This window comes from Arachis stenosperma, chromosome 4, assembly GCF_014773155.1.
Source record: "Arachis stenosperma cultivar V10309 chromosome 4, arast.V10309.gnm1.PFL2, whole genome shotgun sequence".
Classification (NCBI taxonomy): Eukaryota; Viridiplantae; Streptophyta; class Magnoliopsida; order Fabales; family Fabaceae; genus Arachis; species Arachis stenosperma.
This window is the reverse complement of record NC_080380.1, coordinates 134,017,201-134,041,182: the sequence shown is the minus strand read 5'-3', so window position 1 is coordinate 134,041,182 and position 23,982 is coordinate 134,017,201. Positions and strand designations below refer to the sequence as shown.

At 32.6% G+C, this 23,982-nt stretch overlaps 2 protein-coding genes and 1 pseudogene across 3 annotated transcripts; 2 read left to right on the top strand and 1 right to left on the bottom strand.

Moving 5' to 3' along the window:
• The first annotated feature begins 244 nt into the window (after window positions 1-244).
• On the top strand, window positions 245-3,227 carry LOC130975583 (receptor-like protein 6; annotated as a pseudogene).
• Window positions 3,228-3,426: 199 nt separating this feature from the next.
• On the bottom strand, window positions 3,427-7,929 carry LOC130976048 (phenylalanine--tRNA ligase, chloroplastic/mitochondrial). The gene is made up of 10 exons (XM_057900789.1): window positions 7,632-7,929; window positions 7,121-7,311; window positions 6,775-6,981; window positions 6,575-6,692; window positions 5,947-6,023; window positions 5,432-5,611; window positions 5,248-5,292; window positions 4,604-4,708; window positions 3,849-3,962; window positions 3,427-3,743 (listed from the first exon to the last, which is right to left on the bottom strand). The coding sequence occupies exons 1-10, from the start codon at window positions 7,843-7,845 to the stop codon at window positions 3,693-3,695; spliced, it is 1,302 nt and encodes a 433-aa protein (XP_057756772.1). The 5' UTR covers window positions 7,846-7,929; the 3' UTR covers window positions 3,427-3,692.
• A 1,180-nt stretch (window positions 7,930-9,109) lies between these two features.
• LOC130976047 (shaggy-related protein kinase theta-like) lies at window positions 9,110-14,008 on the top strand. 2 transcript variants are annotated; one of them, XM_057900787.1, is made up of 13 exons: window positions 9,110-9,372; window positions 9,663-9,848; window positions 10,022-10,114; window positions 10,214-10,273; window positions 10,820-11,092; window positions 11,187-11,261; window positions 11,482-11,538; window positions 11,652-11,792; window positions 12,112-12,162; window positions 12,782-12,877; window positions 12,993-13,076; window positions 13,189-13,291; window positions 13,569-14,008. In XM_057900787.1, the coding sequence occupies exons 1-13, from the start codon at window positions 9,307-9,309 to the stop codon at window positions 13,628-13,630; spliced, it is 1,347 nt and encodes a 448-aa protein (XP_057756770.1). In that variant the 5' UTR covers window positions 9,110-9,306; the 3' UTR covers window positions 13,631-14,008. The 2 variants fall into 2 exon arrangements, with proteins under 2 accessions (XP_057756770.1, XP_057756771.1); XM_057900788.1 differs by lacking the exon at window positions 9,663-9,848.
• The last annotated feature ends 9,974 nt before the right edge of the window (window positions 14,009-23,982 follow it).

The window sequence follows — 23,982 nt, the reverse complement described above, 5'->3', positions numbered from 1 at the left end:
GGAAGTTATTCTTTTAAATTTCAGTCATTTATATAAAACATAATATAATAGAGAATTAAGATTGGTTTAAAGAGCACTTCTTGTTATTTAATTAATAAAAAGCGTTTAGTTTTTTTTCTCATGTTTACTTCGGCTACCCCCTTTTTACCATTCTAGGGAGAGGTCGTTTCTCTATAAAATCCAATTGGTGTGTTCTAAACTTGTCATCTTAATATTTGCATTGCACTAAACCTACTAATACACCATGGGATCGTTATGGTCTCTTCATTTTCAAACACATTTTCTTTTTCTTTTTTCATTGCTCTTCGCATTGTCCACTATCATAAACGGTCACCAATGTCATGGAACTGAAAGAAATGCTTTGTTGCAGTTTAAGGAAAGCTTTGTGATTAGTAAGTTTGCTTCTTATAATCACTTTAGCTATCCCAAAACTGTTTCTTGGATGCCAAGCATAGATTGCTGCTCTTGGGATGGCATCGAATGCGATGAGGTCACCGGTCATGTGATTGGCGTTGATCTGAGTAGCAGCCAGCTCTATGGATCAATAGATGCTAACAGCAGTCGCCAGTCTGTTTTCTCTTGTACACCTTCAAAGCCTTGATCTTTCTGACAATAACTTCAACCACTCTCAAATTCCAACCAAGATAGGTAACTTTTCACAACTAAGATACCTCGATCTTTCTCATGCTAGCGAGACAACGTTTTCCGGTGAAATCCCGCCAGAGGTTTCCCGTTTGTCAAACTTGTTGTCTCTTGATCTAAGTAGCTTTACTGTGTTAGATCCTCCTGATGATCCACTTAACAACCAATTGCTACTCAGCATATCCACTCTAAGAAGCTTAGTTCAAAACACAATTAGGCTTGAAGAACTTCATCTTAGCTGTGTAAATATTTCATCATCTGTGCCCGATGTACTCACAAACCTCACATATCTGCAAAGTCTTGATCTTTCCCATTGTGACCTGTATGGTGAATTTCCAGTTGGAATATTCCATCTTCCAAACTTGACAACTTTGGTTTTGGCTGAAAACCATAACCTTAATGGTGTGATTCCTGATTTCCAGTCAAGGGCACTCGTTAGCAAGTTGATTATCCCTGCAACAAATTTTGGAGGTAGAATACCAACATCCATTGGTAATCTTACTTCTTTAAATTGGTTATCCATTGCAGAATGCAATTTCCAAGGATCTATTCCTTCTTCGTTCGGCAACCTCAATCAGCTGGTGCATCTAAACCTTTTTTCCAGCGGGTTAACCATTGGAAACTTCCCAGTATTTTTTGCGAATCTCACCCAGCTATCTTACTTAAACTTAGAAAGATGCAACTTAACTGGTGAGATACCATCTTGGATAATGAACCTAACATCTTTAAATCACTTGTGTCTTTACAACAATACATTTCATGGTGAAATCCCACACTCTCTTTTAAGAATGGACAATCTTACAACTCTTGATCTAGAATACAATTGGTTGCAAGGGAAACTAGAGCTTGGATTGTTTTTGAAGATGAGAAGGCTTTCTTACCTTTATTTGTCTTACAACAAACTATCTTTGCTCAACAAAAAAGGTTCTTTTAATGCTACCCTTTCCCCACTTGAGGTCTTATACTTGGAGCAATGCAATTTAACTGGTGGAATTCCAACTTGGATAATGAACCTAACTGGCTTGCGGGAGTTGGCTCTTGATGAGAATTACCTTCAAGGTGAAAGTCCTCACTCTCTGTTTTCACTAGAGAATCTTGCAACACTTTCTCTTAGTGATAATTCGTTGGAAGGAAAGTTTGAGAGTGACATGTTTTTGCAGTTCAAAATGCTTAATATTCTTTTTTTATCCGACAACAAACTCTCTTTGTTCCCGGGGAAAGGTTCTTCCAATGGAACCCTTCTTCCATTAGAAGTTGCAGGTTTGAATTCATGTAATTTGGTTGAGTTCCCATCTTTTTTGCAACACTTGGATCATTTGGAATCTCTGAGCTTATCAAACAATAATTTCATGTCAGTAGTACCTGACTGGATTTGGGAGAAAAAAAGTCTTCAAAATTTGGCCATTGCCAAGAGTTCATTGACAGGAGAAATATCTCCATTGATCTGCAATATAAAATCACTTGTGGTGCTTGATCTGGCGTATAACAACTTAAGTGGCACCATTCCATCATGTTTGGGAAGCTCTAGCCAATCTCTTCAAATCATGAAGCTAAAAGGGAACAAATTGTTTGGCCATCTTCCTCAAACATATGTCATGGGAAGTGCACTTAAGATGATTAATCTCGCTGACAACAATTTGCAAGGCCAGCTGCCAAGAGAATTGGTCAATTGTAGAATGCTTGAGTTTCTTGACGTGAGCTATAACGTGATCAATGACTCATTTCCCTACTGGTTGGGATCACTTCCTGAGCTGAAAGTTATCGGCTTACGTTTTAATGAATTTCATGGAACTATTAATTGTCCAAGTATATGCACATTTCCAAAGCTTCACATTCTTGATCTTTCCCACAATAAATTCTCTGGAAATTTGACTCCAAAGATGATCAAGAATTTGAAGTCCATGACAACTTCCAACATAAGTCAATTAAAATATGAGGATTCGACTGTCAATATTGTGGGAAAATCTTGGCTTATTTATGTTTCCTATTCATTCACAATGTCTAACAAAGGGGTTGTCACGGATTATGAGCGAATTCAGGAAACATTTTACTGCATGGTAGCCATTGATATTTCAAATAACAGAATTTCAGGAGAGATTCCATCTGTTTTGGGGGATCTCAAGAGTCTTGTTTTGTTGAACATGTCCAATAACTTCTTTACAGGTGAGATTCTATCTTCCTTTAGAAAGCTCACAAACCTTGAAACACTAGATCTTTCCCTCAATAGTCTGTCGGGAAAAATACCCCAAGAATTAGCAGAACTCACCTTTTTGGAGTTTTTCAATGTGTCCTTTAACAAACTCTCAGGTCCTATACCAGAAAACAATCAATTTTCCACGTTTGAAGGCAACTGCTTCGCGGGAAACCAAGGCCTGTGTGGGATTCAGTTGAAGAAGAAATGTGATGGTAATTGGTTTTTCCCGACAAGACTTGATAGTGATTATGACTTAGGATCTATCATTGAATTCGATTGGAAAATAATTCTGATCGGATACGGAGGAGGAGTTGTTGCTGGACTGGCACTTGGAAATGCTTTCGGTTTAGATATTCTTGCATGGTTAAAAAGTAAGAAATTACTTTGCTAGATTGCTTTTCTTACCCCTTTTAAGTCCTGTAGTAGTCTGTTTTGTAGTAAGAATTTCCTATATGCTCTTGTAATATGTGTAAGCCATTAAAAGTGATATAGTAATAAAAGGTTTGAATAATAAAAGAGTTCTTATGTTAACCTCACTGTTTAAAATTTAAGAGAAGAGTCTTTTATAGAGCAATGATACGAGGAATAGATGCAAGTCTGCTCTTACTATTTTTACTTGTTTTTGAGGCTAAGAATAGACAGAAATCACAATCAATATCTTGTGCGGTGTAAACATCATGTCAAGGGAAATGAGGATACAAAATCCTGTTTATAGTGTATTTTGACCATGCAAAAATGGAATAATACATATATCGGTCTATAGCATGAATCACATGCTCGGAGGAGGAAAAAGATCTATACATGAACAAAATTGAGAACAAACAGCAACTCTTCATAATCATAAAGACATCAGAGCTCATCTTAACACAACATTTAATTTGCTTTGCACCTGATCTCTTACTTTCCACTGCGTTTAAAAAGATTGGGGTTGGGGTTTAGTAACTTCCCAAACAAAATAGACATTATAAGACCAAGATTGACTCTAAAAGAAGGAATTAAATAAATTTAATACCTGCAGATCGTTAATTTCATCATCAGTAAGAGAACGTTCCATAGACCTATATGCAATCCTATAGCAGTGGCTGGTCATTCCTTTCTTGTTGGTAAAATTGTCTATTAATTGCACCTACAATTTCAAAAGGCAAAAAAGAGGAAGGAACAGGTCAACATTTTTCATTTGGTGCATCAGAAAGGAAGAAAGAATGAGAACACCTAACTGATCCAATTAAAATTTTTCAGAAAAAGAGAAAGGAGGAGGAGGAGGAGGAGAAAGGGGGGTAGGAAAAAACAAACAAAAAACAAATAAACAAAGGAGATGAGGCAAATAATTGACCATGAAAGGATGGTAAATGTAAAGTTGCTTCATTAGAAACCATGGGAATCTATTTTATGGTTCCTGATATCAAGTTACAATTCATGCATATTGTGTTACAGCCTTTGCCAAGCAAAATGGTGTTGCAAATGCCCACTCCGATCTTTTGGTTGGTTTAGCAACTTGTTCCCTTAAACTGAATCACATTAGTTTCAGCTGATAATAATACTGTGAACAGATTATTTCAGCTTCTGCCTAACAATTTAGTGAGTTTATTATTAACGCTTGGTGCTATGATGACTTGGGAAGATATCATTACCCCCAATTTTCAATTCCAGATCAGATCACCCCAGATACATTTTCAATCCATTAGACATTCAGGAAACAGCAACACTGATAATCCACATACATTTAAATGCAAGAGAAAAGGTTCACTAGAACTTTCAAAGAATTACCTCTTCTACAAGATCCCCAGCAATTCCTCTGACAAGTTCACACAGATTGTTTTCAGTAAATGATTCATTGATCCAGAAACTGATGTCCTTATAACAAGGAGGATACTGTGGAAGAAAAATAGAGAGAAAAAGAGTTAGAATTCTCAGTTAGAATTTTGCTAATTTCTTATAATCGAAAACTGGACAGCCAACCATAAACAGCACATAAACCCACTAAGTTCCCGGCAAAAGATGAATGCCAGTAAGACTATTCAGTTGAAGACCCTCTAGTTTGAGATTTACATATAGGATAAGCATCTTTGGGCAAGAATGAAACTAAACAAACAAATAAAAACAGGAACTTGATCACAAAGGCCCTTGAACCTTGACATAGCGAAGCATCAAAACCACATTCCTAGATATCTCATCATTTAGATTTTAGATCATCAAAATTCTCACCACACTTTCTATCTGAACAACAAAAGAAGACATATAAATATAGGCTATCTTAACTTTGATAACATGGAACTTTCTCAAACACATTTCAAATGTGATAACATATCTCAGGAAAACAATATTCTCAGTGATGAATATACACTACACGGCTGATTAACAATAAATGTCAACACCTAAGGGCAAGCACACAGATACAGTGTAAAAGTTACCTTTGAAAATGGCTTAAATTTGACTCCCAACTGGCCCTCTGAGAACTGTGTTCAAAATATATCACCAAAGAAAATGACAAGAGTAGCATGTTAGACATCCTAAAAGAATGACACTTATAGCACAATAATGTGATTCTCAAGATTAGAAAATCATATATGTCTTCTGAACAAATCCAAAAAATACCTGGGAGGTAAATCGCTCATCATTTGACCAAAAGAGACGAATATCTGGTATGTCAAATAAAACCATTGCTAGCCTCTCCAATCCTAGGCCAAATGCCCAAGCAACATTGTTTGGCTTCCCATTTTTTCTTAGAATCTCTTGCTCTGTCACTCCACAGCCCAAAACCTCCAACCACTTTTCCTGGAATAAAAGAAAAAATAAGCAATATATAAAATTAGAATCAGAACAATACAGAAAGAAAATATGAGAGAAGAGGGGAAAGGACACAAGCCTAAAAATGATAAATAAAGGAAAGCCGATCACATTGCTTAAGCTGCATCTCTGAATTAAAGATGGTTGAAAAGTGTGAGTATTGACTACTAAAAACATAAATAGCTGGATGGCATGGAATGATCTAGTGACAAATGTTTAACTTTTGGTCATCTCCTAAGTCCTAACCTACATTTATTTAGCAATTTCATTTTGTAAACCCAATGTGTTAAAGAGATAATCTCATAATCATGACCATAGCATACCTTGAAGTATATTTCAAGTTCAAATGATGGATTAGTAAATGGGAAATAAGTATCCACCCAGCGCATTTCCACAGAACCTGAAATTAATCATTTAACTCCATGAGACAGAGAAAAGAGCAGATGGGAAAATATTACAGATAATCAGTTTGCAAGTTGGCTTAAAAGGACTATCAAAAGTTCACAACTAGACTGCTTCAAATATAATTTTCTAGCAGATTCTACCCTATTATTCCAGGAGTACAATAATATAACCATCCTAAAAACTTCATATTTCCAATTTCCTGTTGAAAGGGTTTTCTTTCTGCTCAGAAATTATGAATGAGCAATCCCATTAATTTATGATTACTTGTATATAATATGTATTCTCTTAGCTGAAGGAAACTTTGTTGGATGACTCCATAACTAGAATCATTCTACAGAGTCTGTTGAAATATCTTTCTATCTTGTCATGAATAATACAATATGCATGTACAGAGGTACATTGTATATGCAAATGCAATCAATATTTGTTTCTATCATTTACAATGATTAATCTACTTTCTTTAACTAATCCATCTTACGAGTCCTAATAAATTATCAATTTGCAGCAACTAGCACCAAAAAGTGTGTATTGGCCATTAAGAAATACCAAATAAATGGCGTGCTAAACCCTCAAGGCATTTCTTTAAGTCAGCTGCTGCAAATGATGTGCCATCCAATTCAGATGCCTCCCATTCCTCCGGAGCAAAAACACGAAATCCTTCCATCTACAGAAAAATAAAAATAAAAAGAGGAAATTTTATAAAGTTGATAATTAGAAAAAACCAGCTGCAGTGTAGGGAAGCATACCTGATGGAAGACAGGATAATGAGTTGAATCAATTGAGTCCCTACGGTAAACATCACCGGTAACAAGGAAATGAGTGTAACCACTTCTCAATAATTCAGCCTGATGAGCACTTGTATGGCATCTCAAAACAGTTTGAGGGTCTACATAGTACGTATCATTATAGCTTCTACTCACATGATCTTCCGGAACCAAGACATCATCAAAATTCTGCAAGGACAAGAAGATCATCACACTGAAACAAAATGGAACATCAACAACAACAACAATCAATTTGCTAAACAAAATCTACAACAAGAACGACACAAAGCAAAAGCACAACTAGCTCTTCAACTGTTTCATGTCATACCTCCTTCACTGAAACAATAGGACTAAGATCATCGAACTTATTGTACTTATTTGAATAATTTGTGTCAAAATACTCGTATATTGCATTCTTGAGTATCCCAAGAGGGTGTTGATCTCTCCTATGGAGCTGCACTCCTAACTTTGAAAATATATTGTCTGGCACATTATTCGTAGGATCATCCCTCACCACATCTATGTTACCACCAAGACAAACTAATCAGAATTCTATTAAGCACAGAACAAACATATCAACACCACAAAATTATAAACACATTAAACTGTGACAAAAAAAAAAAAAAAAGTATAACATATAAAAATTGAAAAACTCAATCTTGGAACTTTCATGAAATCACTTCACTTTTAATTAGGCTTGCATTCTAATTGTAAACAAGTAAAACTCCTCTCTTTTGAAGTATCATGAAACACAACAAGAGATTTCAGATCAAACAGCATATAAAAGCATCATAAACATCATTGAATTGTTAAGAAAAACAGTAACGGAAAGCTCTGACCTTCTCTGTTAACCTTGACTCCACCGAGGTCGAGCGCTGAGAAAACAGGTTGCTTCCATTTCTTGCGGGAAAGGTTGGGAGCAGAGATAGAAGCAGCTGAAGAGGAAGAAGAGAAGGACGAAGAAAAAGCGAAGGTTCTTGTGAGAAGATTGGTACGTTGACGAAAGAGAGAAGATTGGAGTTGCACGAAAGAGAAGGATAGAATCGTTGCCATGGCTTTCGTTCACTATTCAGTGGTGTTTCAGTGCGAAGCGTTAAGCCTCACCCGCAACGCCGTCGTTTTTGGGTGGCCACAACACTTACACGCACACAGAAAAGAAAGAGAAAGAATGCTGACTCAGCCCGTTTTCTTATCGGGTTGGGTTCGGTGATTCGGTTGCATTATTTTCTTACTTGATTTTTTTTGGTATTCGCTTACTTTAATTTTTATCCTCATACTGTTATTCTATTATCAAAATGGTTTTTGTCTCAATATAAGCCCAAGCTCAACGCTACAAAAATATTAGTACGAGGACAAAAAGTTTCGGTTTTGTAGTATAAAATTTGGGCTTATATAGGAACAAAAAGCAGTTTGATATTCAGGATTTATGTGGAATTGTCAAAACTGGATTTTTAGTATTTTCCAAAAATCTCAACATTTGCAAATCACTCTCACTATTTTATTTCAAGTATCTAGAAATTGTCGGGTACGAATTCAATTTTTTTTTTTTTTATGAAACACTAAATCTGTTGGAGAGTTTAGTGTTTTTTCAAAAAAACAATTTTTTAAGTACCAAATCAATGGGATTTTTAGTGTTTTTTCAAAATAAAAATTTAAAAAGCGTAATTACGGGGGCAAATTTTGTTTGTTAAAAAAATTTAAAAATAAAATTAAGAGAGACTATTTATTTTTTCAAAAAAGAATTAATAAAATGAAATCATTATTGGAGACGAATTTTGTACTACGTCACACACCCATAAATTAGTCCATACACTAGTTTTTCTTCATTTTATTTTATGAATTCAAAATTCTTAATGTTTTTTTAACACATTAATCTCTCTTCTTTTTTTCTTACAATTTACTAAGAAAAATTTACTAAGAAGATTTAAAGTAATAATAGTATTTTTAAAATTACAGTGTTGTCCTGAAGTGTCGCATAATCTATTGTTAGAAGCATGTTACACCCACGAACATGCCGTTCATATCTCATCTGAATCCGAAACTTCATTTTCCATAATCTAACCTCTCCTAAAATGGTACTTTAATTTCAACTAGAAGATCTTGATTGTCTTAACTCAATAATCAATGGTGAAGATCTTAGGTTTGACTAATTAATTAAGAGTAACAATGATTGGGTTTGATGATGAGCCAGGCTTAACCGTTGAAATAAAAAAAGTGCCACGTAGCACTCCATTTAGGGAAGGGACAGAGGAAAAATAGAAAGGTGTATGTGTTCATAATATAATTAAGGTTTGTGTTGCCTTGTGCATCCATTTTCTCTCAATTTCTTTGTCCCCTTTCTTTGTTTGTGAGAAAACTGGGGTAAAGAAAGAGAGAGAAAAACCACCTTCTTCATCTCTCTCTTTCTCTTTATTCTGCATTTTAATAATAATAAAAAAAAGTTTGGGAGAGATTTGAAGGTATTTGTTAAGGTTTGGATTTGTGTTTTGTTGTGGGGGCTGCAAACAAACCACCATGAATAATATGATGAGAAAGTTGAAAAGCATTGCTGCTGGCAAGACTTCTCTTCTTCCAGATTCTGTAAGCTTAATGCCTTTTTTCTTTTTTCCTTTTTTTTCTAATTTAAAGATATTAAACATATATTATTTTTAGTTTGTTTCTATTTTTCTTGTATTTTTTTTTCTTTCAGATGTTTAACATTTATTTCATCTAGTAAAAAAAGGGAGAAAAAAACTGTTTTAACGAAAATAAAAAATGGGACATATTTTTAATCACTTTATGTTGTAATTCATATCATATTATAATTTTTAAGAGTCATTTCCTAATGATGTTTATTATAATTATTATTATTATTTTGTTGTTGTTTTGAGGGAGGGGATGATTTTATGACAAACGGAGATAACTTTGGTGACGATATTGAAAGCAATGCAAATGATAGTAATGATAGGGGGCATCACATAAAAGAAGCTAATGGAACATCTAATTCCAAAAATGTAGCTAAAGAATTGCACGAAATCAAAATTAGGGATGAGAAAAGCAAAACCAACAATGGAAAGGTACTTAATTATTAATTAATTATCATTCAATATTTTTTTTTTCTATATAACATACAGTACTATGTAAAATGTAAAATCATTTCTAATTCTCTTATTCATTGCAAAGTAGTAATTATCAAACAAGTTATTATTTTGAAAAAAAAAATAATAATAATAACAATAATTGTATGTAGGATATAGAAGCAACAATAGTGAATGGTAATGGAACAGAAACAGGTCAAATAATCACTACTGCTATTACTGGTCGCGATGGACTATCAAAACAGGTGATGTCTTCTTTCTTATGGATCACATCTTCGCTCCATTAATTAATTAATTATTTTTGGCTAACAACTAACTCTAATTAATATTGATGACTATGTTAGACAATCTCATACATGGCAGAACGTGTGGTTGGTACCGGTTCTTTTGGTGTTGTTTATCAGGTATTCATATTCATTGCATCATTGTTGTTTTAAAGAAAATGTTTGGTAATTAAAAAAAATTAACTAAAAAATAGTTATAATTTATTTTATTTAATATTTATTAATTATTATAATAATTAATAAATATTAAATAAGATAAATTTTGACTATTTTTTTTTGTTTACCTAGTATTATTGTTATTTTATTTTATTCACTTGTATGTATTAGTATTTATACAACAGAAATGTTTGTTAATTAATAATTTTTTATTTATTTTTTATTTAAATTAATACTAGAATTTTTTTTTACTAAAAATATTGACTTTTGATCTCCTAGCATTTAAAAAAAATCTATTATATATAATAAACATATGAGAAAGATTTGGTGTGTGTATATGTATATATTAAAAGATATATCCTTTATCATATATAATCCATAAAAATTATATTTTGTTTTATCCAATTAAGACTTGAATTCATGATTATTTTAGTTTAAATATAAAATACTTGAAATTATTACACATATTAATTTATAATAATTCTTATGGTTTGAATATATATGATGTAGGCTAAGTGTGTTGAAACGGGTGAATTAGTTGCAATAAAGAAAGTGTTGCAAGACAAGAGATACAAGAACAGGGAACTGCAAGTGATGAGAATTCTTGACCATACAAATGTTCTTAAACTAAAGCATTGCTTCTATTCAATGGCAAATAAAGATGAATTGTACCTTAATCTTGTTTTGGAGTATGTTCCTGAAACTGTCTATAGAGTCTCAAAGCAATATGTCAGGGTGCACCAACATATGCCTGCAATTTATATTCAACTATATGCATACCAAGTAAGTCTCAAAATTATTCATACTTCAATTCCATCACTTTTTTTTTTCTTTAAATTCTCTTTTTTATATTGACTTTTGGTAAAACTCCTTGTAGATATGCCGTGGTTTAAATTATTTGCATCATGTGATCAATGTGTGTCACCGTGACATCAAGCCCCAAAATCTCTTGGTATGATATTTTACAATTTTACTTAAATATTTTAATATGTTGATATCGTCAAAATTAGATTTTTTCGCATATTTTCTAAAATCTTAACTTTTAGTGACGGTTTGTTCGTCGGTAATTTGTCGCCTCGCGTGATAATTTGTAATAGTATAGTAGCGATAAAATTATTGTTCATTAAAGATTCTTATTATTTATTTTTGTTAAATTGTTTTACATATGATAGGTTAACCCCCAAACTCATCAGTTAAAGATATGTGATTTTGGGAGTGCAAAGATGTTGGTATGTATATGCTCTTATTTTTATTTTATTTTTTATAATCAAATTAAAAAAATCTTATGATGTGCCTAGCTAATAATGTTGTGATATTATTGAACTTGAATTTATTATTTTAGGTGCCTGGTGAACCAAACATATCATACATATGCTCAAGGTATTATAGAGCTCCAGAACTAATATTTGGGGCAACAGAATACACAACTGCCATAGATGTTTGGTCAGCTGGTTGTGTTTTAGCTGAGCTTATGTTAGGACAGGTTAGAAACCTCTTAATTTTATGTTAGATAAATTTAATTCATGGTATAAAATGTTTTTTTTATTAACTTTCTTTTTTTTCCCTTTGATTCTTTCATTATTTCTAGTAGATATTTATAACCAAAATTTTTTTTAAAAATAGACACTTGTTTAGGATTGAAGATAATAATATTATTTGATTTTTAAAAATAGATTCTGCTTATAATTAAATAAGGGTTTAATTTTAATAATATATTATAAGTATAAATTTTGACATTCAACTACATCCTTCCTTTTGTTTCATATTGATTCTTATTTATGAAAATGATGTCTTATTTGCAGCCAATGTTTCCTGGAGAGAGTGGGGTGGATCAATTAGTAGAGATTATTAAGGTAAGAAAGTTGTTGTCTTTTTTTTTATTTTTTATTTTTATTTATCCATCGTTGTCACATTTAGGTATATCGTTACATCAATATATCTAAATGTTACATATTTTGTTGTGATATATACTTTAACAAAAGAATTTTCCAAAAAAAAAGAGTAATATATAAAATATTAAGACTAATAAATAGTAATACATGATCAATAAAATTTATTATTTTTTGTTGATATTTACCAATTCTAAATCTTAAATACTAAATTTTAAATTTTAAATTCTAATCATATATAAAAATAAAATATTAATTTAAATTATATATTAACTAATATTGATAAAAAAAAGTGTTCAGTCTCTAACATTTTTTAAAATTAATAAATGAATTTGTTTCATGGTAATTACTATAATATCTAAAAGTATTTGTCTAATTTATTAAAAAAAATTAAAAATTAATATTTAATTTTAAAAATATAAAAATAATTAATTATAAATATTCAAATTTTATCATAAAAAATAAATTAGACAAAAATTAAACACCAAATTATAAAGGCAATGTAATTCACTTATTTCTTATTGCAAGTGCAGTCTTATATTTGTTACTTCATCTAATAAGGGTAAATATCTGACATATATAGATTTTGGGAACACCAACCAAAGAAGAAATAAAGTGCATGAATCCAAATTACAACGAGTTTAAGTTTCCACAAATAAAAGCTCATCCATGGCATAAGGTCAGCAATGTCTTTTGCTTCTTAGTTCTCACCTAACATTTGTAATTTAATTATATAGTAATTGATAAATATGACCAACCGAATATTTAATTAACTATATTATTAAATGATTCAGGTTTTTCCCAAAGCAATGCCTCCTCAAGCAATAGATCTAGTGTCAAGGATGCTTCAATATTCACCTAATCTACGTTGCACTGCTGTAAGAAACTTAACTAACTGTTAGAAATACTCTCTTTTTTTTAATTTAATTTTACCATTATTGTAAATAAATATAATCACTGTAATTTTATTTTATTTGTTTTATTTATTAGTTGGAAGCGTGTGCTCACCCATTCTTTGATGATCTCCGAAACCCTAACATAACCTTGCCAAATGGGCGACCACTACCACCTTTGTTTGATTTCACAGCTCAAGGTAATTTAAATCTTCTTCTAATTTTACTCTTTTTTTTTCTTTGTTAAATAAGGGTTATTTAGTTTAATTAGTTTTTATTTCGAGAAAAGTTCGAGGACTAGTAATTTTAATTGATATTGATGAGTATTTTTTGTCAACATAACAGTTTTACCAACACTTTTAAATATTGTTGACTAACTGTTGGTCAGAAATAATAAATTATATTATAAAATTGTTTTTATTTTTTGCTTTTTAATTGCAATTAGTTTAAATAATGAAATGAAATGAAATGATGCAGAACTAGCGGATGCACCCGATGAGTTGCGTCGACGTCTAATTCCAGAGCATGCAAGAAATTAATTGAAGCAATTGTGACACATTATTTGTAGATATGGTTTTTTGATGATTAATTAGATATTCAAATTAAACCAGCAATGCTTTCACATACATACATACATACATATATAATATAATATTAATAATTTTATTATATTATATTATATAATATATGTATGTACATATATATATATATCTTCCATAACAGACAACAGTTTAGGTTTCTTTGCTGTCCAACCTATGCACAAACATGACACAAAATTATGAACCTTAACATGTACACCTCACCGTGTAATAACCTCTTTATGATGGACCATTTTTAAAGACCACCATCCATAATATCAAGAGACCATGTTGTTATTAATTAGTTTATTTGATCAATTGTAGGAATGTATGGTTGGGGATAGGGTTACATTGTTGTTTAATTAAGTAGATTTTTTGATCGATGTATACCTCAATTATCAAATATAATTAATTAATGATCAGTTCTTAATTCCAATCCTTTTATCCCCTATTTTATTAAAACTTCACTGTTTTTTCAATGGATTATGTGGAGTATTCAGGTCATTATAGATTCTTTTTGGCGTTTGTTTATTTAATTTATCTTGTTTTTATTAAAAGAAACAAAGATGCTAAGACTTATTATTATGAATTAAAAAATATATTCCACAAATAAAGTTTAATGCTTTATTGCTTTATATATATAAGTTTGCTGACTACTAATAAACATTGTACATCATAAATTAACCTCAATATATTGTATAAAAAAATTACAAATTTTAACATTTATTGTTAATTAATTGAGTGAAGATGGTATATTTAAGAAGCTACGACCCACCAGATCAAAATTGCAATTTTATAATTTCAGAGACAAAACTATGCAATTTATCAAAAGAGAAAAAAAAATCATTAATAAGCGGTGGCAATGGAATTATTGTCAGTTGAATATCACTATTTAACAACTCATACCAATTGATGAAACTGGCCCACAACATTTGAAAAGTCCACGGCCAATGTTAACGCTTTGATTTAATTATTTGGTTCGTCCGTTGAGTTCTCATAAAAAATATCGACTTCTGAGTCTGAAATATATATTCTGAATTAGTTACTCTTTAAAACAAACAAGCAAACAGAAACCAACAAATTTTCAATTCCTTGTTCCCAAAGAATCCCTTTATTCTATTGACTACATTGAATCCAGAATATAATTACCTTCATTTTCAACATTAAAACCTCTTTCACAATCAACCCCCCACCCTCTTTTGCCTTGGAAAATAATTTAGAAAACTTTCCTCTTATTAAAGTACATAAAAGGTAAAATGCATGAATGATAACATTATCAAAAAAAACATTTTTTACTCTTCATGAGTGATTTTTTATGGTATATTTGTATGAATTTATAAAAAAATAACATTATCAAAATAGAAATAACATTATTGTTTTTCTTAAAAAAGATTGCATGAGAAATAAAAAGGTTATATATATTTTTTTACTTTATATATTATTAATTAAACATTAAAATGTATCATATAATATTCTCTTATTACAATTAATTTTTTTTAAATTAAAGAGTTCTTTTTGTCTTCTTATTTTTTTTGTATCTTCTATCTTCCTTTCTTTTTTTTTTATCTATTATTCTATTATATATTATTACTAATTAAACTATATAAATTTTATAGGTCTCGAAAAAATGAGAGTTTAAACTAAGGCATTTTTTTAATTTTAAAACAAGTTATTGAGCAAGCAAAAAATTTTTCTCATTTTGTCTTTAAAGAATGAGAGAAAATGACCCCAACATACATATATTTTTGTTCAACTTAAATACAATGAGATCTAGAATTATGGTGGAGTTCACTATAATAATGATCAATATGATTATAAATACCAATTCAAAGATCAATTAAAGACAAATGAACTCAAATCGATTCTACCCTAAGACAAACAAAACTACAATTCTAAACATAACCAAACCAACTAAACTAAGAATGCCAAGACCAAATCAAAACCAATATTAAAACACAATTAAGAACAGAAACAATATTTTAATTTTTCTCATTACAAAAAAATAGTGAATGTTGTTGGATTTATTGGCGGAATAATAAAAATTATTCGTCGGTAATATGTTTACCGCTAGAATCAATCTAATGGTATAATTCTCGCCAATAATAAATTATCATCGGATTTTTAATCCGTCGATGGATACGATGGATTTTGCAACTGATTATTTATTTAATCTGCTAATAGTTTTGGCACTCTATTATTTTAATTTCTTTCCCGCCTATTTATCATCGAATACTACCTCCGGTAAATCCCTTTTTTTACGCAATAGATGGTCAAATTCTTTTATTTTTATTTTATTTAGTTTTTTGTATAATTAGTAGTCAAATTCTAAATATAGAAACCAAATAAGATAAATTGAATATCAAATGTACAAAAAAAATTAATAGTCAAAAAAATAAAATATACAATGAAACAGTCTACAACAAAACTCTAATATAATTCCCCTGGTTCGATCCTGCTGAGGCAATGGACTATGCGGTGATATTAGTGCCCCTGTAGCAGTGCCAGTGCCACCAGCAGTTCCGCTATCACTGGCCCGCATCTGCTCTTGGTACACCGCCATCTGTTGCTCTATCTGCTGAAGTCGTTCCAGCTCCTATCTTTACTTCAACCTGAGAGAATCTGTGTTTGAGACTCATGTGAAGATCTCTTGATACTTCTTCTCACACATTGTTATTTGATGCAAACCTATCAATGAAAAATTTAAGATTAGTAGTTTACTCAAAAATTATATATTTGAAATAATCTATAAACCTCAATTAGATTTAGATTTTTTAAAAATTTCGGCAGAGTTTCATCTATAAATAGAATGTGCCACAAAGTCTATCCGTCAACAATAAACTCTAAATAATTCACAAACAAACTGATATAGAATTATATGATTTAAGTAAAAACATCCATCAACAATCAACTAGTATGCATATAAAACTAAATATCTTAACAATCTAAATCTACTAACCTAAATCTGACCTATCTTAACAACCTAAATCCACTAAAATTAGAAAATTGAGTGTAACTAAATTAAACTAACTAACTAAAATAGTATATATATAAAAGACTTAAAATAATACTCACGCGGTCAAACCATCAGGCCAAATCATCATCCATACGATGGGAGCTGATGGAGGGCCATCTAGCTGGGATCTGTGAGAGAATTTTGGCACCGTGCTATCTGTCATTGGAGGCGTCGTCAAAACAGTGAGCTGCTGAGCGGATGGAGGTGGTGGAAGAGTGTACTATGATGAAGCGGCTGGATGAGTTTCTAGTTGTGAGGGTGGTGCAGCAGAAGGAGCCACGTAATTGGGATTAGGGACCATGATGAACGGCTGATCCTGTATGTGTACCCATTGTCTGTGACATTCCAGGAGAAGTTGGAGTTGAGGACAATGACCGAGAAGTCCCAAAGGTACTAGAAGACACCCTTCTTCTACCACGATCACAAAGTTGATTCGTGACACATTTGCCTATCGTCATGTTTGCAAAGAGCATACAAATTACATTCAAATTTGTAACCATTAAATTTCCCTAAAACTTTCGAAAACATAATTTTTTACTTAGAATTAATCAAATTAAAATCTTATAAAATCTTATAAAAGTCAAATTTGCAACAACAATTCTCATTATTCTTAATTTTCAATTTCATTAAAATCTTATAAAAGTTTTGACAAAATCTCTCTTAAAATTCAAATTTCTCCACCCTTAAAAAATTTCCTCCAAACTAAATATTTCTCAACCCTACTCAACTTTTCAAATATTAAACAATTTACTCAACATAAATTTTTTTATTTTGTTATCTTTATTTGTCTTTAAGTCGTTATTAATTTTTTCAATCATTAAGGCAATAAATAAGAATTCAAATCCTAATCCACCCACTAAGAAGCTTCAAAAATTATTACTAATAAATTTTATTAGTAGAGCTAGTAATCCCTTTTTAATCTTTAATCAACTTTTACTCATTCATTTAAACAAACTTCAAAAACATAAATCATAATACCCTAAAATGTTAATCAACTTAAAAACCTAAATCATAATATATTAATTAACAACTAAAATCTAAATTAATCCTAAATTTAACTAAAACAAAAAGAGAAATTAATTAGAAAATGATCCTATTACCGAAAAAAGGAGATAGGTGGCTAGAGGTGGTTGCCAGTGGTCGTCGGAACGTCAACAACTGTTGCTGGAGGCAGAAGGAGCATCGACGGCAGAATGCTGGTGGTGGTTGGTGATATAGGAGCGGCTGGTAGAAGTGGAGAGAGAGAGAGAGAGAGAGAGAGAGAGAGAGAGAGAGAGAGAGAGAGAGAGAGAGAGAGAGAGAGAGAGAGAGAGAGAGAGAGAGAGAGAGAGAGAGATAGGGGGCGCCAGAGCCTCGGAGGGCTGAGAAGCACGACTGTTGAGGGAGAGATGAGAAGGTTAAAGAGAGAGGGAGGCGAGACGGTGAGAGGAGAGAGAGAGTATGAGTGAGTGATTTAAAATGAGGAAAAGAGGGTTTGCGGTTCAAATTTAGGGCACAATTACCATCAGATTTACTAGCGATTTATTTGACGGTAAAACTTCACAATGCTCCAAAACGCAACGTTTCACTAACCCAGGTACCATCAAATTTATCCGCCTGTAAATCTGACAGTAATGCACGCGCTAATTACTCTTTTTTTCCTCCAAATATTACCGGTGAATTTATAACCATCGAAAATTTGAATCCGACGGTATTTTTTTCGGCAAATTTATTACTAAATATGTTGATAAATTCGACGCTAGCATGCAGTGATAGTCACGCAAGTAGTGTGGTGGTCTGCTAACCCGAGTTGACTGGCGTAAGGAAACTATAAAAGAAGGTGCAGATGAACTATTTTGATGCAAGGACTTAGACGATGAACTATTTTGATGCAAAGACTCAGATGAATCCCCAACATGCTGATTAACAACTAAAGGATGGGATGAATGAGATGCAAATGCAAAACGGAAAGATGCGACACTATTCAAAGAAGAATAATCACAAGTAAAAGGATTGAGTAGTGCAAGATACGAACAATGGTTGGGACCAACAGATTTGGAGGTATCCATAGCAATATTAAAATTGGACAGCATGTATGGAAAGGAAGATTCATAAAACTCCACATCCATTGACAAGTAAAGCTCCCTAGTGCCAAGATCAAATAAAAGAGAAAACCTTTTGTACTTGATTTAAAACCAAGAAAATGGCTCTTTCTTGCCCTCTTATCAAACTTCTTCCTACCGTGAGTGATGAGCGGATATTTTATACGCTTTTTGGGGGTAATTTCATGTAGATTTTAGTATGTTTTAATTAGTTTTTAGTAAAATATTATTAATTTTTAGGCAAAAATCATATTTCTAGACTTTACTATGAGTTTGTGTGTTTTTCTGTGATTTCAGGTATTTTCTGGCTGAAATTGAGAGAGCTGAGCAAAAATCTGAGTTAGGCTGAAAAAGGACTGCTGATGTTGTTGGATCCTGACCTCCCTGCACTCGAAATGGATTTTTTGGAGCTACAGGAGTCCAATTGACGCGCTCTCAATTGGGTTGGAAAGTAGACATCCAGGGCTTTCCAGCAATATATAATAGTCTATACTTTGCGTGAAGATAGATGACGTAAACTGGCGTTCAACGCCAGTTCCATGTTGCAGTCTAGCGTCCAGCGCCAGAAACAAGTTACAAGTTGGAGTTCAACGCCCAAAACACGTTACAACCTGGCGTTCAACTCCAGAAACAGCCCAAGCACGTGGGAGGCTTAAGTCTCAGCCCCAGCACACACCAAGTGGGCCCCATAAGTGGATTTCTGCACCAATTATCTTAGTTTACTCATATTCTGTAAACCTAGGTTACTAGTTTACTATTTAAACAACTTTTAGAGACTTATTTTGTATCTCATGACGTCTATAGAACTGAATTTTATATTCCTTGGCAGCATGAGTCTCTAAACTCCATTGTTGGGGGTGAGGAGCTCTGCAGCGTCTCGATAAATTAATGCAATTGTTTCTATTTCTCCATTCAAACGTGTGTGTTCCTATCTAAGATATTCATTCGCGCTTAATTATGAAGAAGGTGATGATCCATGACACTCATCACCTTCCTCAATTCATGAACGTGTGCCTGACAACCACCTCCGTTCTACATCAGATTGAATGAGCTTCTCTTAGATTCCTTAATCAGAATCTTCGTGGTATAAGCTAGAATTGATGGCGGCCGCTCTTGAGGATCTGGAAAGTCTAAACCTTGTCTGTGGTATTCCGAGTAGGATTCAAGGATTGAATGGCTGTGACGAGCTTCAAACTCGCGATTGCTGGGCGTGATGACAAGCGCAAAAGGATCAATGGATCCTATTCCAACATGATCGAGAACCAACAGCTGATTAGTCGTGCTGTGACAGAGCATCTGGACCGTTTTCGCTGAGAGGATGGGAGGTAGCCACTGACAATGGTGACACCCTACATACAGCTTGCCATGGAGGGAACTTTGCACTTTTCCATGGATGGAATATTACATTACAGAAATTCAGAAGACAAAGCATCTCCAAAACTCCAACATATTCTCCATTACTGCATTACAAGTAATTAATTCACGCTCTTTTATTTTTCTAATAATTCCAACTGATAATTTTAATTGATATCCTGACTAAGAATAATAAAATAAACATAGCTTGCTTCAAACCAATAATCTCCGTGGGATCGACCCTTACTCACGTAAGGTATTACTTGGACGACCCAGTGCACTTGCTGGTTAGTTGTGCGAATTGTCAAAGAGTGAGATTGCATTTCGTGCACCAGTGAGCTAATATAGATGCATAGGCTAAACAACTGAATGTTCTAAGGTCACTAATATCAACATTTTTCCCATATAAAGCAAAAAAGGGTGTTTGATACTTTAAAATAGGAGATGGCAGCCGATTAATTATATCCGTAGCCTGACCTATAGCAAAGTTCCAAAAACATTTAGGTAAACCAGATTGAAACATCAAGGCTCTTGCCACATTGAGTAGATGTTCATGCTTCCTCTCAATAATACCATTTTATTGAGGGGTTTCAACACAAGAGGTTTAATGTAAAATACCTTATGTTTGGTAAAAAGTAGTTAGTTTAAATTCCAAACCATTATCCGAGCGAAATTTTGATTTGAGTTTGAAATTGTGTTTTAACAAATTTTACAAAATTCTGCATTAATGAACCTGCTTCAGATTTCAACTTCATAAAGTAAATCCACACAAATCTTATTTTGTCATCTACTATTGTTAAAAAATACTTGAATTCTTGCATTGAAACAACTAAATTAATTCCCCAAATGTCTACATGTATCAAATCAAAGCTACGTGCACTTCTTAACTCGCTAAGAGGAAAAGGTAACCGCTTTTGTTTAGCCAAGTGGCAAGAATCACAATATCTATTACATTCATGCCTATTAAATTTTACACAAGGATAAACCTTCCTAACACTTTCAAATGCACTATATGGTAAGTGACCTAGCCTATTATGTCACAAATTAGTAAGAGAAAAGTGATGATGTAATACCAAATCTGCTATCCCGATATTCGAACTAAAAGTTGTTTTGTTGTTATTATTCTTCTTTGGTTGATGTATGATGTTGTCCATAGATATAGAAGGAACTAATGCTAATGATACATGTAAATTAGCTGGTGTATCTAACATGTACAATCACTTACATGCTCTAGCTGTGCGCCTGTGCCAATCTTCTTCAAGGAGGTCTGACTCTGTATTTCACCACCATTATCAGTAAAAACACATTTACAATGCAAGCTTTTTGTAGACTGAGATATAGAGAGTAAGTTGAAATTGAAACTAGGTATGTACAACACATTAGTGAGATATAATGTGTTTGAAAATACCACAGTTTCACAAATATTTGAGGTTGCCTAAGATCCATTTGGTAATTTCACCAAAATCAGCCTAATATGCCTAAATTTTATAAAAAAATGCAGTGAGTGTGACACATGATCAGTTGCTCCTATGTCAAACACCCAAGAATTTGAGAAAAAAGTTTTTACCGATAATAGATGTGCAATATGTGAGCTTATCGATAATGTGTAAACAACTAAAGTTGTACCTCCTTATCTTGTGTTGGAATTACAGGTTTCTTTCATGCTTTTCATGGCAAGCTTGTGCACATTCCCATTGAAAAAGGGCAACTAGTGCATCTCTCAAACTCTAATTGGATAATAGTGGATCGTCCTTCTCTTTGTCCTGCTTCAAACCACTGCCATTGTTATCATTTACCTCAGTAGCAATGTGATTAGCTGCTGCTAAATTGTTCATTTTCCTTGGCTGTTGCTGCCTCTGGAGGTATGGTGGAAATTCATGCTTGAAATAGCATGTGTTCACCAAGTGTCTTGCCTTATGACAGTATGACAGTTTTTAGGTGAGTTTCTTCCACTTTGTTTACCTCTTCCACATTGCATTCCTCATCCTCTCCCTCTAGGGACGCTATTATCATTGAAATTGTGAGTGGAATTGGCAAGAGCTGCGAAGCTCCTGGTTTCAGTATCCATCCCACAGATTTGTCTCTCTTGTTGAGTAAGCAAAGGGAACATTTCATTCACAGTAGAAAATAGCTTCATCAGCATAATCTGTTATCGAACGCCACTAAATTGCTCCTTCAGTTTGCACAAAAATCGAACCGCATAGTTTTTTCTTCGGTAACTCCTAACTACTTCAAGTCACATTCACAAGTCACATCACAGCTAATACACACTGGAACGGGTTCGAAACTCTCATTGTCTTCCCAAACTGCCTTCATTTTTGTGTAATATTCTGTAATATTCAAGTTCACCTACTTCATAGCATATAATTCTTCTTTTAATTCCACAATTCGAAGCAATTTTCCATGGTAATATCGATGCTTCAAGTCTTGCCATAGATCTGCTGCACTTTCGTGCCAAGCTACACTCTAAACTATGTCACTGTTTAGCGAAAAATTAATCCATGACACTATGTACATGTTACACTTATCCCACGCCACAAACTTGGGATGGTTCTTAATTGGTTTTGCAAGTGTACCGTTAATAATTCCGATTTTATTCTTCGATCTCAAAATTCTCTTCATAGATCTAGACCAGGAGTTGTAACGATAGGTATTTAACATAACTGACACTATAGAAACTCCAAGATTCTCACCTCGATTGAAGTAGTAAACACTCGACGGATTTGCTAAAGCACTCGCACTTGACCTAGCTCCATTCGAGTTCGGATCTGGAAACCTAGAGTTGGAAAGCTTCAATAGCAAATCTCGCTAAGCTTCGAAGTTCCGCTGTGGTTAGATCTAAGTTCTGATCGTGATTCTTTTCTATTTCTAAAATGGATATGTCTGTTATTAAAGCAAAATCACAGCTTTGATATGCAACTATTATTCACTTCTCGTTAGATTCCGATTTTTTTATGCTCACCACATCAGGTAAAAACCGTGCTAAAAATTAGAATTGAGAGATGGATATGTGATAAGAATACAAAAAAAATTGGTGAAAAAAATAAACTTCTCATTATGCAAAAAAATAGAAAGAAAAATCACAGTATAATATTTTTGGCTACTTCTATATATAGCTATTACTAATAGACAATAGCTAATTAACTTAATTACAAATGCTAAAAGAACTATCTAACCTGATAATGAGTGAGCCTAACTCTTTTACAAATATCACAACTAACTATTAGTAAAATATGCTAAAATAATAAAATTAACTAATTTTCATCTTCATCCGTTTCATTTCTTTAACTTGATCATTGACTTTCAAATTAAATTTTATTACACTTGTTATCTAGGAGTATATTCCAAAGTCCGTAAAAGAAAAAATATAAGATCCAATAACTGATGTACATAACCACATATGTACATATACGTTGAATTTTAGATTTAAATTTTATTTTTGAAAATATTAAAAAGAAAAGATCCGCAAAATATCATCAAACTGGTGAGCTTCTTTTTAAATTACCTGTATTTTCAATAGTGCAAGCTTAATAGTTCACGACCAAAAAAATACCCTTAATAGTTCAACCTTTTTATATTTAATATGGATACGTATGATTATAACAAATATAAAGTGTTAAAAAATAAATATTTTATACAAATTATCTTAAATTTTTGTAAAATAAAAGTAGGGATGTCAACGGGGCAGGGCGGAAGCGGGGGATGCCTTCCTGCTCTCCACCTCGCCCCTAGATTTGCTTCCCATTTTCGTCTTTATTTTCTGTCGTGGGAGAATATTGCTCCATATTCCCATTCTCCACAGGATCCCATTTTTCGCAGGGACTCCATTCCCCATTTATCTGATAGTTCTAACTAATTATTAATTT